General features: G+C 39.0%; 1 protein-coding gene across 9 annotated transcripts in view; it reads right to left on the minus strand.

Moving 5' to 3' along the window:
* Nucleotides 1-281: 281 nt before the first annotated feature.
* Nucleotides 282-17,348, minus strand: part of BEGAIN (brain enriched guanylate kinase associated) — a 161,645-nt gene continuing 144,578 nt past the window's right edge. For 8 of the 9 annotated variants that reach the window (XM_035327948.1, XM_035327940.1, XM_035327944.1 and 5 more), the window contains 4 exons: nucleotides 9,143-9,250; nucleotides 5,634-5,717; nucleotides 2,502-2,549; nucleotides 282-2,378 (listed from right to left, as the gene is read on the minus strand). In XM_035327948.1, the coding sequence (XP_035183839.1) occupies nucleotides 1,026-2,378; nucleotides 2,502-2,549; nucleotides 5,634-5,717; nucleotides 9,143-9,250 (1,593 nt within the window). In that variant the 3' untranslated portion in view covers nucleotides 282-1,025. The remainder of the gene's footprint in view (nucleotides 2,379-2,501; nucleotides 2,550-5,633; nucleotides 5,718-9,142; nucleotides 9,251-17,348) is intronic. The other variant, XM_035327943.1, reaches the window with a different exon arrangement.

A 17,348-nucleotide genomic window follows, 5' to 3' on the forward strand; every position in this document is an offset into this window, starting at 1 on the left:
TTCAAGCTTCTTTTCAGTGTGCAGAGCCTTTTCTAGTGAATTTAAGGGTGTTGATTAATGGTTTATTTCCTTGTTTTCCTTTCACAGGCTGATGAGAAGCAGTTCTTCCACTCTGTCAGGCCACAGACTGAGAACCGCTGCTCTGTGGTTTATACAGACTGCTTTGGAAAGCAATGTAAAAGAGTAGCTTTGCTCAATAACTTTTGCTGCACTGATACTACCCAGAGCAATCCCATATTCTGTTGTCCAGAGAATGTTTTAATGAAGGAAAAAAAAACACATAAAATATCTCCACTGGTGTCTTTTATTAAGTAATGCAAAATACAGTATTAATTATGACACTGCATGCATTTTAGACAATATAAATGCAAGCCTACAGAAAATGTGACAAAGAAACCCTCAATTACTTTTGAGGTAGTATACAAGGAAAAATAGGAAAGCAGAAACACAGTGGATTAAAAGAACAAAATATTGGTATCACTTTGTGCATACATTAGTCACTCATAAATACATTTGTATGAAATAACTTAAGATACAATTCCATTCTTTTTAAAAAATATACTTCTTCAAATTCACCATTCTTGTCAGTTTTGTTTTCATATGACATTTTATGGTATTTTATCAGGTGGATTTATTTATTTTTTTTGTCACTGTCGTCATGATTGTACCCTTTTCCTCCAAGAGTTTAGGCACAGATGGCCTCATGCACAAAAATAAATAAGAAACCTGCTTGAAGGGAAAAGAATCCTGTTCAAATAGCTTAGGATAGTATAATAAATACCATTTTGTTTATAAAAATATTTCAGGTTTATAAAAGAGGGGAGGGGATGATCTCCCATGTGGAAAGGATGTTAAGTGAAAAGTGCTGTATAGCATTTTTGGAGAGATTTTGTTTTAAACATATAGTACCATTATGAATATATATTTTATAATAATCCTGTTTCTGAGAAACTTATGTTCACTAGAAGTATCAAACACTGTTTGCTTCCTTTTGTGTGTTGTCTTATTGCAGTTCTGGAAGAAGCCTAGTTCAGAAGGGTTCCGTATAGTTGTGCTTTTGTAAGGCTGTCCTTCCGACTCAAACCAGTACTTCCAGTCCGTTGAAACTGCTGCTGTTTGCTGTGAATACCCGAATGGCTTCCTTGCTCCATGGAAGACTGGTGGATTTCTGAAGCCTCCATCGAACTCTGATTGAGGGACTCTGCCGAGCTGTTGGGGCTCACGTCCACGTATTCTCTTTTCAACACCGGGCTATTTTCAATGTTTTTGCTACTGCATAATTGGACGGTGATCCTTTCATTTTTTTGGTCTCTTGATTCTTTTGTTTTGTAAGTGGGCAACTTGTCCTGCTTACAGCTAGTGCTGATGTCAATGTTCAGGCCACTGTCTGTTCTCAGGAAGCAAGAATCCACAAGTCTGCTTTGGCAGATATCATCTCCCTCTGAGCAGCTATCTGCTTTGTAGCTGGCATAGATGGGGCTTGTTCGACTGTCTCCCTTTTTAATTGGGCTGCTGTAGTACTGCTCTGAAAAACTGCAGGGCGATAGCCTGCCAGTGTTCCTGTAAGAGTATGCGCCAATGTCCTCCACGCTCAATTGCCTCCATCGCCCGGGCAAGTCTTCTTCTGAAAGGTGGGTGCTCATTTTCTGATTCGCTAAAGCCTGCTGTGGTGTCATGGCTGAGAAATGAAAGGGTTCATTTGCATAAGGAGGCAGAGTCCTAGTGAAAGTGGGTGAGTTCTCGTTGTCGTCAGCAAGCTCCATGTGCTGTGCAGGTTTGGACTTGGCGAACCTGGGGCTTCCCTGATGCTCGTAACCTGCAGGTGACTTTCTTTCAAAGAGTTCGTCTCGGTTGCTCATGTAGATCGCTTGCTGAGAGGCTGTCATTGTGTTGGCTTGGGCGTTCTCCTTCTCCTCAGATGTGACACTGAAGCTGGAATAGGAGCTGGAGGTCGGCAAAGAGGTAATATACTCTGGGAAGGCTTCGTGAGAGAAGCTGGAATGGAAACCATCTTCTTCAACAGTACTGTCAGTGGAGTTTTGGGAGCGCAGGAACCCCACGTCTTTCACTTGCGTGTCCACACTCTGCCTCCTCTCCCTCCTCCTCTCCTCAGGGCAGTAAAGGGCAGTGTCACTGCAGTAGATGTCTGACTTGTACTGGGGCCTTTGCCCAAGTTTTCCAGCAGAGTCCTGAAATTCCCTCGCAGAGGGGCTTGACAAGTGTGAAGACAAGCTGTTTGGGTCTGGTTTTTCCAGTACTTTGGCAATGACACAAGTGGGTATGGTGTCCGCATAAGATGTGTGGCACAAGGGGACAGAAAGGCTGCACCCATGTTTTTCCAGATGGATGCTGACTCTTTCCTGAAAGTCAGATGGCAACTGCAATACAAAGAGATGGCAGAGGGAGGGGATAGGAGAAAAAGGTGCATATCAGTTCTTGTGTCTGCTTGGGCTTATGCAACATTCATAGAGGAGTGCAGTTTATGACATTACATAGCTCACCATATACGGCTCTTTGACTAATGTGATGGCCACAATCTCTGTGCATTTCTGAAAACAAATGTAATCAAAATAATTTTATTTATATACTTAACATTTGGAAGTCTTCATTTGCTTCCTCTCATGGAAAACACTGAAACTGAAAGGATTGCTTCCTAATGAATTCAAGTTGGATAGAAATGAATTAATGAACGTGGTAAACAATGGCCTTCAGAAGGCAAGTAGGGAATTACAGCCTACAGCAACACTTTCCAGACAGTGTGCATGTATGTGATTTGAAGTTGGGGTCTGGAGGTCTCTGCTGGGGTGAGGAAAGAAGAGGAAGAGCTCAGATGTATTCTATTCTTTTGCCTTTCTTTGAGCTTCTCTTGCATCCAGTCCAGAGCCAAATTGTCTCCTGCCCTTCAGTGTTGTGATTTATAAATGACGTTATTTGAAGAGGCAGGATAGTTGGTTTCACTGACACTTAAAGCAACAGTACTGGTTGCTGTGAGAGGAGTGTTTCTGTGCGGGGAGGAAGCAAATGAAACCAGCTACCTTGGCCCAGAACTTGGACCCTGCTTATCAGGTTGACCATCCTTATAAGCCTCTCAACATACCCTTCTCTTCCAGCAGCTGCAAATGGCTGCTTTTCTAGATTCTTACTGCACCAACAGAAACAAGAGCTAAGACCCAAAGATGCATTTTAATTCCTGTGGTGGAGCACTCAAAATTAACCCATAAATTTATTATGCATCAAAAATCATATAGTTTCTGGGGAAAGATGGAATTGGCTCTGCGGGCAGTGATTCCACCTGCCATCCTCTCATGTGGACCAAAAGAGGTTGAAAAACTGCATTCTGTGGTGCAGCCCAGTGGGTAAATCTTACATAAGTATAACCAAGCATGATACTAACCATATTTTTTCTGCTTGGCTCATTTCAAATCTCTACTGATAATCCTGCAGGAATACAAGTGACTGCTGCATGTGATATCTCCCTCAGTATTTCTTGCTGGAAATCAAAGAACTCATGTTTGGGCTAAGTTTGTAGCTGGATTTGTGACTTTGTGACAAGGTTAGCTCCCTTGATATCCATGTTGATTTGTGCCACTTAAGAATATAGCCCTGGAATTCATGGCTGCACTGTACTTGGCTCTGATTTATCATTATTATTATTAATAATAACTAGAAATCAAGTTGCTCTTTACCAAATAGATAATGGTTACTCTTCTATCCCCAATTATCACACTCCCATCTTATGTTTGTTTCTCTAGAGGAGACAGCCCTTTAAATATTGAGGCAGTCCTCCTCAGCCCCTCTCTTTAGGCGAGAATAATTCAAGATGTCTATTGCCTCTAATGATCTAATATTAAATAAAGTGTGAAGTCTCTCTTTTAGCTTCACTGGGAAGAGATTAAAGTTGGTTTAATCCCCAAAATTCAGTGTATTCAGTATGGCATGCTGTGAAATAGCACTCTTGTTAGTCTGGAGTAGGATGAGAGCTTTTTCAACCAACAGAATTTCTATGTTATTTTAGAATAATCATTAGGTTGATAATTATCTCATATATATTCCACTGGAAATAAAGAATATGATATTGCCAATCTGCTGGCAGACAGCAATATTAGTCAGAGTAAGTACGGATGGAACAAAGATTGAATAAATGGTTTGTAAAATAGGGCTGCTGTAAATTGCCACAAAAGTGACAAAATGAAATATGGTTAATTTAATATGAAATTGCTGTATGGGTCAACTATAATTTAGTATCCTGTAACATCACTCTTTGGTCTATTTTGTATACATTATTTAGATTATGATGCATTAAGAAAAAGGTTTTTTTTTTTTTTTTTTTTTTTTTTTTTTGTTATTATACTGGAAACTGGAATTACTAAAATGATATTGCTATCACATTACTATGTTTTACTATAGTTTAGGTTTCTGGATAATATACAATACTTCAAAAGGCAATAATTGTACTTGTAAGGAATTTAGTGACTGTGACAATGCATTCACACTTGTTACATTAATAAAAACTTGGAGTTAGGAGTCTGCCCATTTAACTGAGTGTATGACAGTCTGTGAAATTATGGGAGGTCCCATTTCTGATGGTTTTCTGCAGGTGAACAACTAAGTAACTTTAAGGTCTTAATTCTTGCTAATAGGCAGGGTGCTTTTGGTATGAATAACGTGATGATGACTCCTGGATATGAGTTGTAAGGAAAGTTACGAGGAAAAAATAACAGGATGATGGTTAATCTGGAAGTTTTATCTCAGTTCCAGGAAATCATTGCCCATTTGATTGAAGAGTATTGATCTATCTTTTTCAGTCTTGTTTAGTGCTCTTAAGCAGTCTACTAGCTTAGAGAAGCTAGTCACATGCAGTTTTGACATAATTCTGTAACAGAATCGCACAAAAGAGGCCATTTGGCAGGACACTAACCTGAAGGAACTGATAAAAGGAAGGCTTTTCTCTGTGACCTTCAACAAGCAAATATACATGAGGAAGGAGCTGTTGATCTGAGTAGGGTCCTACTTCACTAAACAGCCTTCTTCATGGAGATAACATTTGCTTCCCCTTTAAGGAGTTTGTTTCTCATGCCTAGCTTCATTGGAAGTGAAGATTATTAATTAAAGCTTACACCTTGGAAATCAATCATCCAGCGCTCTGGTTGCTTTACAAAAAAGATATTTGTTCTGTCAGTCTATTTTAAAATTCAGGTTTATAAATTAGCTGGACTGGAAAATAGCTTCAGGAGGAAAGCTGGTTATATCAGAATCTCTGATGCCTACAGGTTGTAATTTTTCCCCTTCTCCCTCTCCTCCCCAACACCAACATTTTGCAGTCCAGAGTTCCCAGCACTTTAGTTTTAATAAAACCTTTACTTTTCAACATGGTCAGGAGAGACCCCATTCTATTGTATAGCAAAGTTGTGGGAAAAAGAGTACCATGAATTTACATTACCAGCTGTGATTTTGTCAGCACCCTCCCTGGCTACACAGAATAGCAGCACCCTTCCACTTGCTTAAAGAATGAAAAAAAATAAAATGAAAACCTTAAGGCCAAAAAGTTCTGGAATTGATACATGTAAAATAACCTATTTTCCATATAATATTTCTTTATTTATTTAAGTATTCATCAGGTTTAGTCACATTACCTCAGAAAGTTTATGTGCCCTGTCATAATTCTTGCTGCACTGGAGCAATTGAGCAGCTAAATTGCAATCCTTCCTATAGAGCTCCTAAAAAAAAAAAAAAAAAAGATAAAGAAAAGAAAAGAAAAAGAAAATGTCTGTTTTAGAATTTGACGGGGGACTTTGAAGCATACTTTAACTTTTAAAACCATTAAGATTCTGTATTTCTTGTGTGGTGCAGTGAAGTTTGTCCCTTTGCTCCATGAGGGTTGATAAACTTACCAGAAATTAAAAACTGTAGCTATAGAACAATAATCTGCATTTCAAAAGAAGCATACTTACCATCAGGAACTATACTGTTAACATGCATGGAGCTATGAAGGCTAAAATAAGCATGATATTTTAAGCAAAAAGGAAAATTTAAGAACTGTCAATTTTTACTGAGTGTTATCAAGATTAGAACTGAGATAATAGTCTATAAAATGATGAAAAAAATTTATGAGACTGTGGGAGAAATTCACTGAAGAAATATATATATATATATTTTTTTTTTTTAAAAGTCCTTTGTCCCTCTATGAAATTTTCTGGCTGGTTCTTGGCTCCTTTCTTATCTTTCATAATGTAACTATATAAATACATTAAATCTCTCTGCAAACATTTGATGCTAAAGAACAGCATATTTTCCTTGGGTAAGAAAGTATTATGAGAATTTTACAAAGGGAAAAAGAAAATTTAGCAGGCCATTTAAACTGTTTTTGTATTGAATGGGTCCCACAGCCTACCTAATCTGAAAATGCAGTACAGGGATTTGCCTTTAACTCATTTTTCACCTTAATTTAATTGAATATACATGACTGTTACTGTGTCCTTCAACCAGTTTCTTTGGGTCCCTGGAGGTAAGTTATATGTTGCTTCTGATCAAGGTGCCGTTAAAAATTAAGTTGGCTTCACAAGTTGACTTTATAGGTGGGATCAGATGAGAAAGACAAAGCATAAATGACTGTGGACACTAAGCCATGTTAACCTGTAAAAATTAGAAAATATTTATAAGAAAAAAGTGTTAAATATGGATTTTTTTTTCTGGTGCTAGTATTATTTCATCGCATGCTCATTTTTACTGTTTTACTGGCTCCTTTATGGATACATTTTCTTTGAAAAGGACAGGAAGAAATTCTCTCTGTTTAGAAATATAATTTTAAATGTATTCTGCAATAACAGGCTCAACAAGACATTCTTGGGAATCTGTGAGGTATGTGGGTAAATGTATTTTTCTCATGAACTTTATTTATGTCTTCATATTCAAGGAACCTTAGAAACTTTTTCTGTGCAGGTGTGTCTGTCTGTGTCTGTGTGAGCATTAAACATGCTACTTTCTGCTTTAAATGTACTGGGGAGATAGATTTCACTTATGTAGGTTTAAATTTTATATTAGTACACATTATCTTTATTCCTTAAAATAGATGCAGTAGAAATCCGGAAATTCAATTTAGAAGCAAAATCTGTTGCACATGCATGTGATTCTGACACGTTACATGCACATTAAATGCATAATACATTGCTGTAGAATGGGTAGCATAGACAAGTACCCCAGGTCCCTTATAGCACACAAAAATGAAATCACTCCAAAATCCAATCCTTTCTTTAAAAGCTTTGAGGCTCTGTTTCTGTGAAGTGGTTGTCATGGAGAGTACAAAAGGCATTTCTGGCACTTTATTTTTAGCTACTTTAAAAATTACTACCAAAAAAATTACATGTGATTTAGATGTGCCACATGTACATTGTTCTCAACATGTTAGGGCACACTGTGTGGCTGGACGGACTTTGTGTCTTAAATATTTACCTGGATGGTAACTAGCCACATCTGTGGCAAGCAAAACAATAATCAGATCCTAATTCCAAAGTGTTTTCCATTCTCTAAAATATAGTTTTGTATCAAAAGCATAATTTTATGTGTGCACCAATGGAATAACGGTAAATAAAGTTGGAGGAAGAAATACTGGCAGGATAAAAACATTCTCCCCAGGTGGGAGTCTTCAGTTTAACACCCTGTCTTCTTGTTAGACTTAATATTAATGGATTGTTTCATAGTTTTTTATTTTAAAATTTGGAATTTATCCTTTACTTTTATTAGTGACACCACATAACTAAGGGCAGAATTTTGTCTGTGAATTGATATCAAGTGTGAAGAAGTAGTACTTGTGCTTGAGGCTTCTATACTGTAATGTAATATTCAGCATGGTTCACTATAATTCTGATGTCTTGGAAGAGTACTCTGTGTCCCAGGTCAGTCTAATCTGCGTTTAAAAAACTATCAATATTGAAAACAGTTCTTCAGATGTGGGCTCAAACCTGACTTCATGAAGTAGATATAATGCATGAATTCTTATTATGAAAGTTTTACCATTTCTTTCACTTCCATTTTAAATATGAAATAACTCAACTGATTTCAGCTGTAATTAGTCTGAATTTATAGGTGTGCTTCTAAAACCCGAAATTAGCTCACTGAAATTAACAAGTTCATTTAGTTACAGATAGTAGAATTAGGAAGTATCTATTGTTTCAACAGTTTCTGTGGAGATAAAAGATCATATTGTGGACTCTGTTTGCATTGGAAATGGTTAATCACATAGGCACAATTCACATCAACAGACATGTTAATTGCATCAGATGACCCCTGCTTTGATTTCGTGTGAAATATGGGAAGATAGCGATGTGTTAAAGAATAAGCATTAACAGAAACACATCTTCTGTAGGTGATTTTTTTTTTACTAAGTGTCTAAGGAACGGCACAACAATGAGCTAAATGTCTGCAATTTTCCTTTCTTTGCTCTCTATATTAAGTTTGTCCCTGGAAGGATTTCATGAGCTCGGTTGCCAGTTGCAGAATACATGCCAGGTTCCAGCACTGTTTAATGAGATGCAGGGTGACAATCACAAAATATATACCCTGTTTCATTTCACAGAGAAAGGTAAAGTGTTAATGTGAACCATAGCTGGGGAAAACCTGGCTCCCCCTGTGATAATCTGAGTGACCAGGTTGGGTCAATCTTATTCACTACTAGGAGAGCTCTCTCATGCTGGGCAACATATGTCAGTGAGCAAATACTGAAAGATTAGAGGAACTGTGGGAAATGTCAGGCTGCACACCGTGCCTACAAGCCTTATGATGAATCCCCATTTGAGACATGTTCATGCAGTAGCTTGGAGCATGTGCTTCTAATAGTCTGCTGTACTAGACCAAAACCAATGGCAAATTCATTGTGGAAATATTTCAATTTCTTAGAATATATTTTTAATCAGGTTTTGGTTAGACATAAGGAAAAAAAGTATCAATGAAAAGCTTCACTCCAGTCCCTTAACTTTAGAAGAGTCAAAATTACAAAATGATGAGAACATCAAACATGAACTTTAATTGTAGGTAATGTTACATTTAATGTAAACAATAAGAAATTATTCTATAATTACATAGGAAGTGTATTGCCTAATTTACTTCTGAGTATAACCTCAAGATGTATCCATAATTAAATACTTACATTGTCTTCTGACAACTTATCTATCGTCACCTTGGCCTCTATTAAGTGATTATTGAGTGCAATTATTTCATGGCTCAAAGCCCGTTTTTCTTCTTCGTAATGTTGACCCTATGAAGAAAATGGAGTAGTCAGTATTTTTTATACTGTCAGAATATTTCAGTAAAATGCCCAAAGCTTGATGTCATTCTCAAACCTAGGGAAAAGCACAACAGATCAATATATTTTTTATTTTATTTTTATATTTTTGCTATTTTCTCTCAGCAGATAAGGTGATGTGCTTTGAAAACATGGAGGTCAAATTAAACTCACACTAGGTACCTTCACAACAGGCTCTAGCTAGCCTGTGAAAAAGGATTCAGTTCAGCTTCATCTGTTCCTTGTTTGATGGAAGCCAGGGTTTCTAACCTAGAAGTGACTTAGGCTGCTCTAGGCTTTTGCTACAAGAATGTTTCAGTCATGACATTAGCTCCCATTCTCATTGGGATGGAAGAACAATGTTTTAAAAGGAAAGTAGCTGTGCCTCAGCCAATTTCTTTTTAGCTGTTGACTGTTCTGGCTGCTTTAAAAGTCCTGAATATGGTTGTTCATTTCTCAAGATGAATGTTTGCCTGATTGCGGGGTTAGCACAGGCACTAGCAGAATGTGACCCACTGTGGGATAATAGGAAAATAATCTGATTCAAGCTTCTTTCTGCCCACCAATTTAATCTTGTTACCATAAAGCTGTAACTCTTTATTATAAATGCAAAGAATTCAGCAAGAAAAGTAAAGTGCCACTGGCCCTTCCCCCTTGTGTCCGTTTCATATTACAGTGTTTGTTGCACAGCCTAATACATATATATATATATTTATATATGTAAAGTAATGATCATTTATAACCCTGCTTCCAGCTTTACATTAGTAGTAAAAAGTATGGTAGATTCTGCGTACTGTATCTAAGATCAAGGTACATTCCTTGTGCTCTGGTGCTCTATGAGACCACGATAAAAAGGAGGCTTGCCAACTATCTGGAGTGATATTTTAGAAAGCAGCTTCTCAATAACAGAAAGCAGGGTAAACTTAAATGTACATCTGCTTTGTTTTGTGAAACTACTCCAGTGACAAATTCACAATCTCACTTTCCATTCTAAAATTGTTAGAGTAATTTGTGAAGGATTTTCTCCAGCAGGCTGATCATGTTAGCTACTGAAATTTCCCAAATGCCATGTTGCCGGGGTCACACAAAAATCTTCCATCAACACATGCTCAGCATTGTCAGCTAATTGACAGCGATGGGAGCATTGTGTCTTGAAGTCTGAACGAATATCAAGGTTAATTATCCAGCTGCAAAGCACCAGGCTATATTATATAAAAAAGAGTTATTAAATTGGAAGTGGCAACTCATCCTAAATCGCTGTTTAAAGAAAAACACTTTCTAAAATGGTCTAAGTGAACCCATATCTTGCTTTAAACAGTGCAGATATGATTGGGGGGGTCACTGGCCTAGACTGTTTAATATCAGCTTTTATAGAGACTGGCTGCTCCCCGCTGTTACAAGCCTGGAGCCTGGTGTAGGCTCAAAACTCTCCTGTTTTCTTCCCCTTTGATCAGTTCACCAGTGCTCTTGCTGGCTGCCTGGGGATTCTGTCATGGAAAGCCAAAGTGTAGCTTGGAGAGCTTGCAGGAGTGGCAACCTCACTGGTTTGAACAAGACGCATGATCTTAGGGGCTATGTTTTTTAATTAGGCAGATTGACATGGTTTTATACGAGGCCCTTAACTCTCATTGATTTTAATGGGAACTAAACAGCTAGGCACTTGGTAAACCTCCTGGACATCTGTGCACCTCTAGAAATCTGTCTCCTTTGAGAGCATGACTGAAGATTACATTTTCAAAGGTATTTAGCTGCGTAATGAGGTAGACAAGAGCTATATTGGCATCTCCAACTACCTAAATATCCAGGGAAAATGTATCCCCTCAGTTTTCTAAATTGTTTCATGCTTTTGAAGGATCCAGGTCCCCTGAGTAGAGACTTAATGTTCCATATAACTTTGTATTGAAAATTTTATCAATCCTTGCATGACAAGTTGTCGTGAATGCCAGGGCAGCTGATTTGTAGGACCCCTTTTTGCTCTAAGTCTGATCTCAATGAGTATTGCTCTTGCCTAACCAAACTGAACTTGGCTTAATATATTTTGCAGTTCAGGCAAGATTGTCCAATCTAGGACTTATAGGCTCCAGCACAGACAGGAACTCATAAAAAGGCAACAGATTCAGGCTTTGGAAACAGTATTTTCCATTGCATTAAGTAATACTGAATTGACTGAATTACGGTTTTCTTTTATTCTAGTTACTGAAGCTTTTGGGCTGACATTTTCCAGACTTTGTATCTGACCAAGTAAGACTTAAAAATATATTTTGGATTTGTTGAAATGTAGAATTCACCTCAGTCCAAATTTATATTACATAGGCCAGGAGCTAGACACCAAAGTTACAGCCATCTCATCCATGCTGAGGAGGATTGGGAATGAGAAAGAAAGACTAATCTCAGTTTTCTTCACCAGTTTCTGTTAGCATCTTTCTCTGAAAATCAGTGTTGTTGACATGAGCAAGGAGCAGTTTGCCCCACTGTGGCAAAGCGAGGTGGACAGGACCCTAAAAGGCTTTTCTGTATTGACCACATATTCAGTGTCCCCACCTTTGAAGTTCAGGGCTTCAGCCAGATATGACTGTGGTGCAGTTTTGGCAACAAAGGAGCAGAGATTTAACCCTGAGACCAGCTTGGGGAAAACAGTGCAGCTGGAAGATGTGGCATGGTAGTGCTGGATAGCTGCATTAAAAGGATTGCTGGGTACTGTAAAGTGCAACTTTGAGCTCTCCAGTTGCAGTCAGGCAATCATTTTTCCAGCAGTGAGTATACATGACAGAGTGGGCTGGAAGGAGGACAGCCATCATATCAATGCTACGATTACAAGTTACAAATAGAGATGCTTATTTTACTTATAGCCACCTTCTACAGACCCCTCTGTGCCTGGCATCTCTTGGATGCTTTCTTCTGCTCATCCACAGTGCTGGTGGCCTCTCGTCTCTCTCCTTTTGGCACAGCTTTCTGTTCTTCAGGTGCTAACAACCTACCTCCTAAAACTCAGTAACAGATCAAGTTAATGGGGTTATTGATGTGCCAACAGCTTGCAGCTGGGCTGAGGGCCCCTGAAGCTTGATCCAAAATGCTGTGGATCTTTGTTCAGGGATTTTTGTTGAGTCAGCTCAATGCATCTTGCCTTGGCCTCCTCCCCTGGCACAGAGCCAGCCTAAAAGAGTACAGTGTATGGTGTCTGACTAATTTGCCAGAATTGTAGTCATGTGCCCATGTCTGAGTCAGACCAAATTAGTACTGCTGGGTGACTCCAGTGGTGCACAGTGCTGATATTAACGTTGGGGGGAAGCGAGCGCTCATGGTTGTTGCTCCTAGCCCGATTTTAGCATGAGCCTCACTACTCAGATCCCTCCTGATGAAGGAATTTGGTACCTACTCTTTCCAAGGGGATCTGGAATGTATCTATTAATTTGTACCTATGCCAGTTACAATACCCTCATATCTTCACAGATCCACAAAAATGTAAGGTGTGACTTTCAAAGCTCTCTGGTATTGTCTGGTCCCTGTGCCTGTTATTAATGGTATGAGTGGGGTGAAAAGAATTTTGATAGGTTGATATAGCATGAAATAATAAATAAGTGCATTTTGGCATGTAACAAAATCTGGATGAAAAGATCTGCTCGAAGCTTTTCTTATACCTTAGGGCATCAGCGAACACTCCTACTCTAGTCCTTCAGCACAGTTGGATAAAATGTAATAAAGTTGGTTGTCTCTCTGGTAATGTTTTACTTTCCCTTCAGTGCTTTCCTGTGTTCCAGCAGCTGGAGGAGGTCCTACTGCAAAGCGATGTCAGCTTCTCGGTCAGGGCTAGGCTGCGTACTTTGCTGTCCTGTGGGAGCTCTGAGATGTGTACAGACCTTTAGAAATCAGTCTCATTTTTGCAAATGAGCAGTGCTGCTCTGTGGAAATGTCAGCCTTCTCAAACATGGCAAAGTAAATCTGTTCTTGATGTTCCTGTAAGGAACATTTCAACGGATAGCATTTCAATGCTGTCATGAGAATAATGTCATGGTAGCAGTGACCATCAAGACGGACCAGCAACAGTCCTTTGGAAATGCCTCTTAATAAATGACATCTGAATGAAAGAAAGAAAGAGGGAGAGAGACTTGTTTGGTTACAAATACCACCAAAGTGGCACTCTTATCCCATCCCGAGTGCCTGGACAGAAGTTTACCCCAACGTTTATAGATATGGAATACAGGCAGAACCTTGTTCTCTCTCTCTCCATTTTTTTTTTTTTTTTTTTTTTTTTCCTCCCTCACTGCTGTGCTTTTCCAGGAGGAAGACAGCACTTACACAGGAGAAATTCCCCACCTTCAACACTGTTATCTCACTGTTTTTCTCAGAGAGCGCCAGCCATATTCTTTTCATTATAAATATTAATAGGTGCTGTAAGGTATCTGCTAAGCACGTACAGTGTATTTCCTGTTATTCTGTTGATCTTAGTTGGTGGACAAGTGTTTTGGGGATATATTTTCAAAACAAGATCTGTATATTTTATGGTCATATTTTATATTCCCTTTGAAATCATCCCATGAAGAACAAAACAGAGCAGTAGCTGAGACACAAAACTGGTAGGAGTGGCTGACACTCCAGAGGGTTGTGCTGCTATCCACTGGGACCTGGAAGGGCTGGAGAAATGGGCTGTAACCACATGAAGTCCAACAAGGGGAAGTACAAGGTCCTGCACCAGGGCAGGAACAAGACCAGGTAACCATGCTGGGGGCCACCCAGATGGAAAGCAGCTCTGCAGAAAAGGACTCGGTGGTCCTGCTGGGCACCAAGATGAACATTGTTCAGTAATGTGTCCTTGCCACAAAAAAGACTAAGATTATCCTTGGTTGTGAGCAGCTCAAGAGAGGTGATCCTTCACCTCTGCTCAGCACTGGTGAGGCCACACCTGGAGTCCTGTGCCTAGTTCTGCCTTCGCCCCCCCGCCCCCCCAGCACAAGAAAGCCATGGAGCTATGAGAAGGAGTCCAGAAAAGGGCCACAAAGATGATTAAGGGCCTGGAGAATCTCTCCTATGAGAAAAGGCTGAGAGAGCTGTGACTGCACAGCCTAGATGTGAGAAACCCTGGGGGGAATTTATCCATGTGTATGAATATCTGAAGGGACCCAGGCTCATTTCAGTGGTGTCCAGTGATAGGACAAGAGGAAATGGGCACAAACTGAAACACAAGAAGTTCCTTCTGAAGATTGGGAAGCACTTCTGTACTGTGCAGGTGATGGAGTACTGACACAGGCTTCCCAGAGAGGTTGTGCAGTCTCCTTCCTTGGAGATCTCCAAAAGCTGCCTGGACGTGGACCTGGGCAGCCTGCTCTGGGTGGCCCTGCTTGAGCAGGGAGCTGGACAGATGGCCTCTGGAAGTCTCTTCCAACCTCAACCATTCTTTGACTTCAGTAAACAGTTACGGCTTCCATACCTCACATATATGCTGTGATAACCACCATACAGCATTTGGGGTTTTTATAATATTTGGTATTTTAATATCCTATTAGAGGCAAATACTGACATCTGCCATAGAAGAAAATGCTTCTATTGTTATGCAAAGGAGATTTAATATATAATTAATACATCCTTAGGTCCTGATAAAATAGTGAATAAGTATGTATTGAATATAATACAAAGTCATTTTCTCTGCTATTCTGTCAAGACTTCAAAGAGACCTCAGGTTAGACTTGGTGCATGTGAATGCATGTCTTCTGGACTCAGTGGAGCAGCATCTAATTATTATTAATAATTACGCTAATAATGAGGGATGAGAAAGTGCTACCTATCACAAAGAAAGGACACCTAGATGCTCAGTACATTCTCAGTGATTGTTCAGTGACAGTATCTCAATGATGAGTGAGGATGAATTTGCTTTATAGCATCTGCCTGTGTACCTCTTAATCACAGTGAGTTATAAAAGCAGTCATCCCTTGGACAACTGAAGACGGGGAGAGTACACAATAGTCTCTCCCACCAGGTGTGGAAACTTTTCACTGTTGCAGAAGATAATTGTGTAACTTAGTTAAAGCTCATATGAACTCTTCTTTCCATCCAGGTGTGTCATAGTTCCTTCTGAGCAAGGCACAATTTGAAATACAGTGTTTAAACCAAGGGGCCTCTTAGCTTGCTGGCAGTCTTAAATAGAAACCAGGGTGGTGGTGGGGATGACTAGTCCAGGGGCATATCTGACAAAGTAAACAAAACAAGAATGAGAAAATTGTGGTGGAATAAAACTTTTTTTTTCCTTCTCTCTTTTTCTTTTTTTTTTTTTTTCTGTTATAACTCCTTAAGTTAGCAGCTGTTCTATTTGCAGTGCTTCCCCATAGACCATATGCATGACATATGTTTTATCAATTGACTCATAAAAAAAGCAAAATATGGTTTAGATTTGCAGATATGACTGGATATTCTCTGCAGCAATTCATGATGTTAAGCATTACTGCATGTTAGTGTCTGCTCTGCAGATCTTATTGTTATGGCAGATTACATGTTTGTGTATGCATGTTTATTGATGCTTTGGAGCTATGTGAGTTTGTATGTGAGTTCAGAGCCCAGAGCCCAGCTATGGATATCCCCTACTCACACGCACTTGCACCCAGGGGCAAAAACTGTAATGAAAACTGTGAGCTGTTGAGATGAGAACAAGAAATAAGAGTAATGAAATAATTTTCAAAATGATAAAACGGTGCCAGCTAAAGCCAGTTCATGACTTGAACCTTGGGGTGTAGGTATTTTGATACTGACCATTGCTTGATAACACCATTCAATGCCTCTTGCTTTTTTTTTTTTTTTTTTTCACTTTGCATAATAATCTTATTTTGTTTTAATGGCAAAATAAGTATCCAAAGGAGCTATTTTCTTACAGACTCACAGAATCCACAAATATATCTGTTTAAGAATGTGCATGGTTATGAGCAATGAGAGAAAAAGAGCCAAATGTTTTGCTAATTTATTAGGTAATTCTTTGTCAAGTTACAAACAAAACTGCAGGAGTCTGTAGGGTCTTATGCAGAGTCGGTGGCAGCATCCTGACTGCGTTTCAGGATGTGCCACTGCTTCATCTTTGCTTCCTACTGCAATATTCCCCAGAACACTCATCCTTGTCTCAACACCTCTTCATAATGCTAATAAAGCCTGGCTTTCAGGAAAGCTGTTACATTATGGTAAGGAGTAATGACTAATTCATTATATTTATTCTATGGTATATTAGTTATTTATTGAAGTGATTTTCTGTTTCGAAGCACAGGCAAGGCTGCATTCTTCAGAGAAAAATTTATGACATTAAGGGTTTTAAAATTCTCACTTTCCTGGGAAGGACAGAAAAAATACATTGCTGACATATGCCTGAGGCCTTACCTGTTGCAAAAATGTATGTCATGTCGGAGTTCTTCCACTCAGAGAAGATAGTGGCAAGAGCATTCCAGCATGACGGGCCCTTCTTATGATGAACACATAAGAAAAGGGAAACAATAGCTTAAGCTGGCTCAGAAAGGTTCTAGATTGTATGCTGCTGCCATAGCTTATGTTATTTTGATTTTGTAATTTTATGTAGGAGATAACATAATTAAGAAGGACTATATAATCATAGTGAAATGAAAGGGAATGGAAGATTCAGCTGAGCTACTGGTAAGGAACAAAACAACTTGCAATGAGAAAAAGAATTGTTATGTGCATGGGTACAAAAGGAGAAGTACCATAACTTCAGATCACACCAGGTAGGCTCACCAGGCTTGGAGCTTGAAGCTGTCACTCTAATGACTGTTTAGTGCTCAAAGTTTCTAGCCACACAGGTTCATCTGTGGAAACGGAGAAATTACTGGATACAGGATATTGCTTAGACTCTACTTAAATGGACTAGGAAGGGAAAGATGTGTTAATGTCTCTGAGTAAAATGTAAAAGGGCCTTGGAAAGAACATGGGGAATGGGGAATTCTGGAAATTGGAATCTTATATTTATTCATATTATTTACAGATAATTTTAATATGTAAATACATTCTAATTGGAGTTAACTACTCAAGCAAGGGCAATTTCCCAACCTAGCAACAAAACTAAGGCTAGATTATTTACAGTACTTTG

Source organism: Oxyura jamaicensis, chromosome 5, assembly GCF_011077185.1.
Source record: "Oxyura jamaicensis isolate SHBP4307 breed ruddy duck chromosome 5, BPBGC_Ojam_1.0, whole genome shotgun sequence".
Lineage (NCBI taxonomy): Eukaryota > Metazoa > Chordata > Aves > Anseriformes > Anatidae > Oxyura > Oxyura jamaicensis.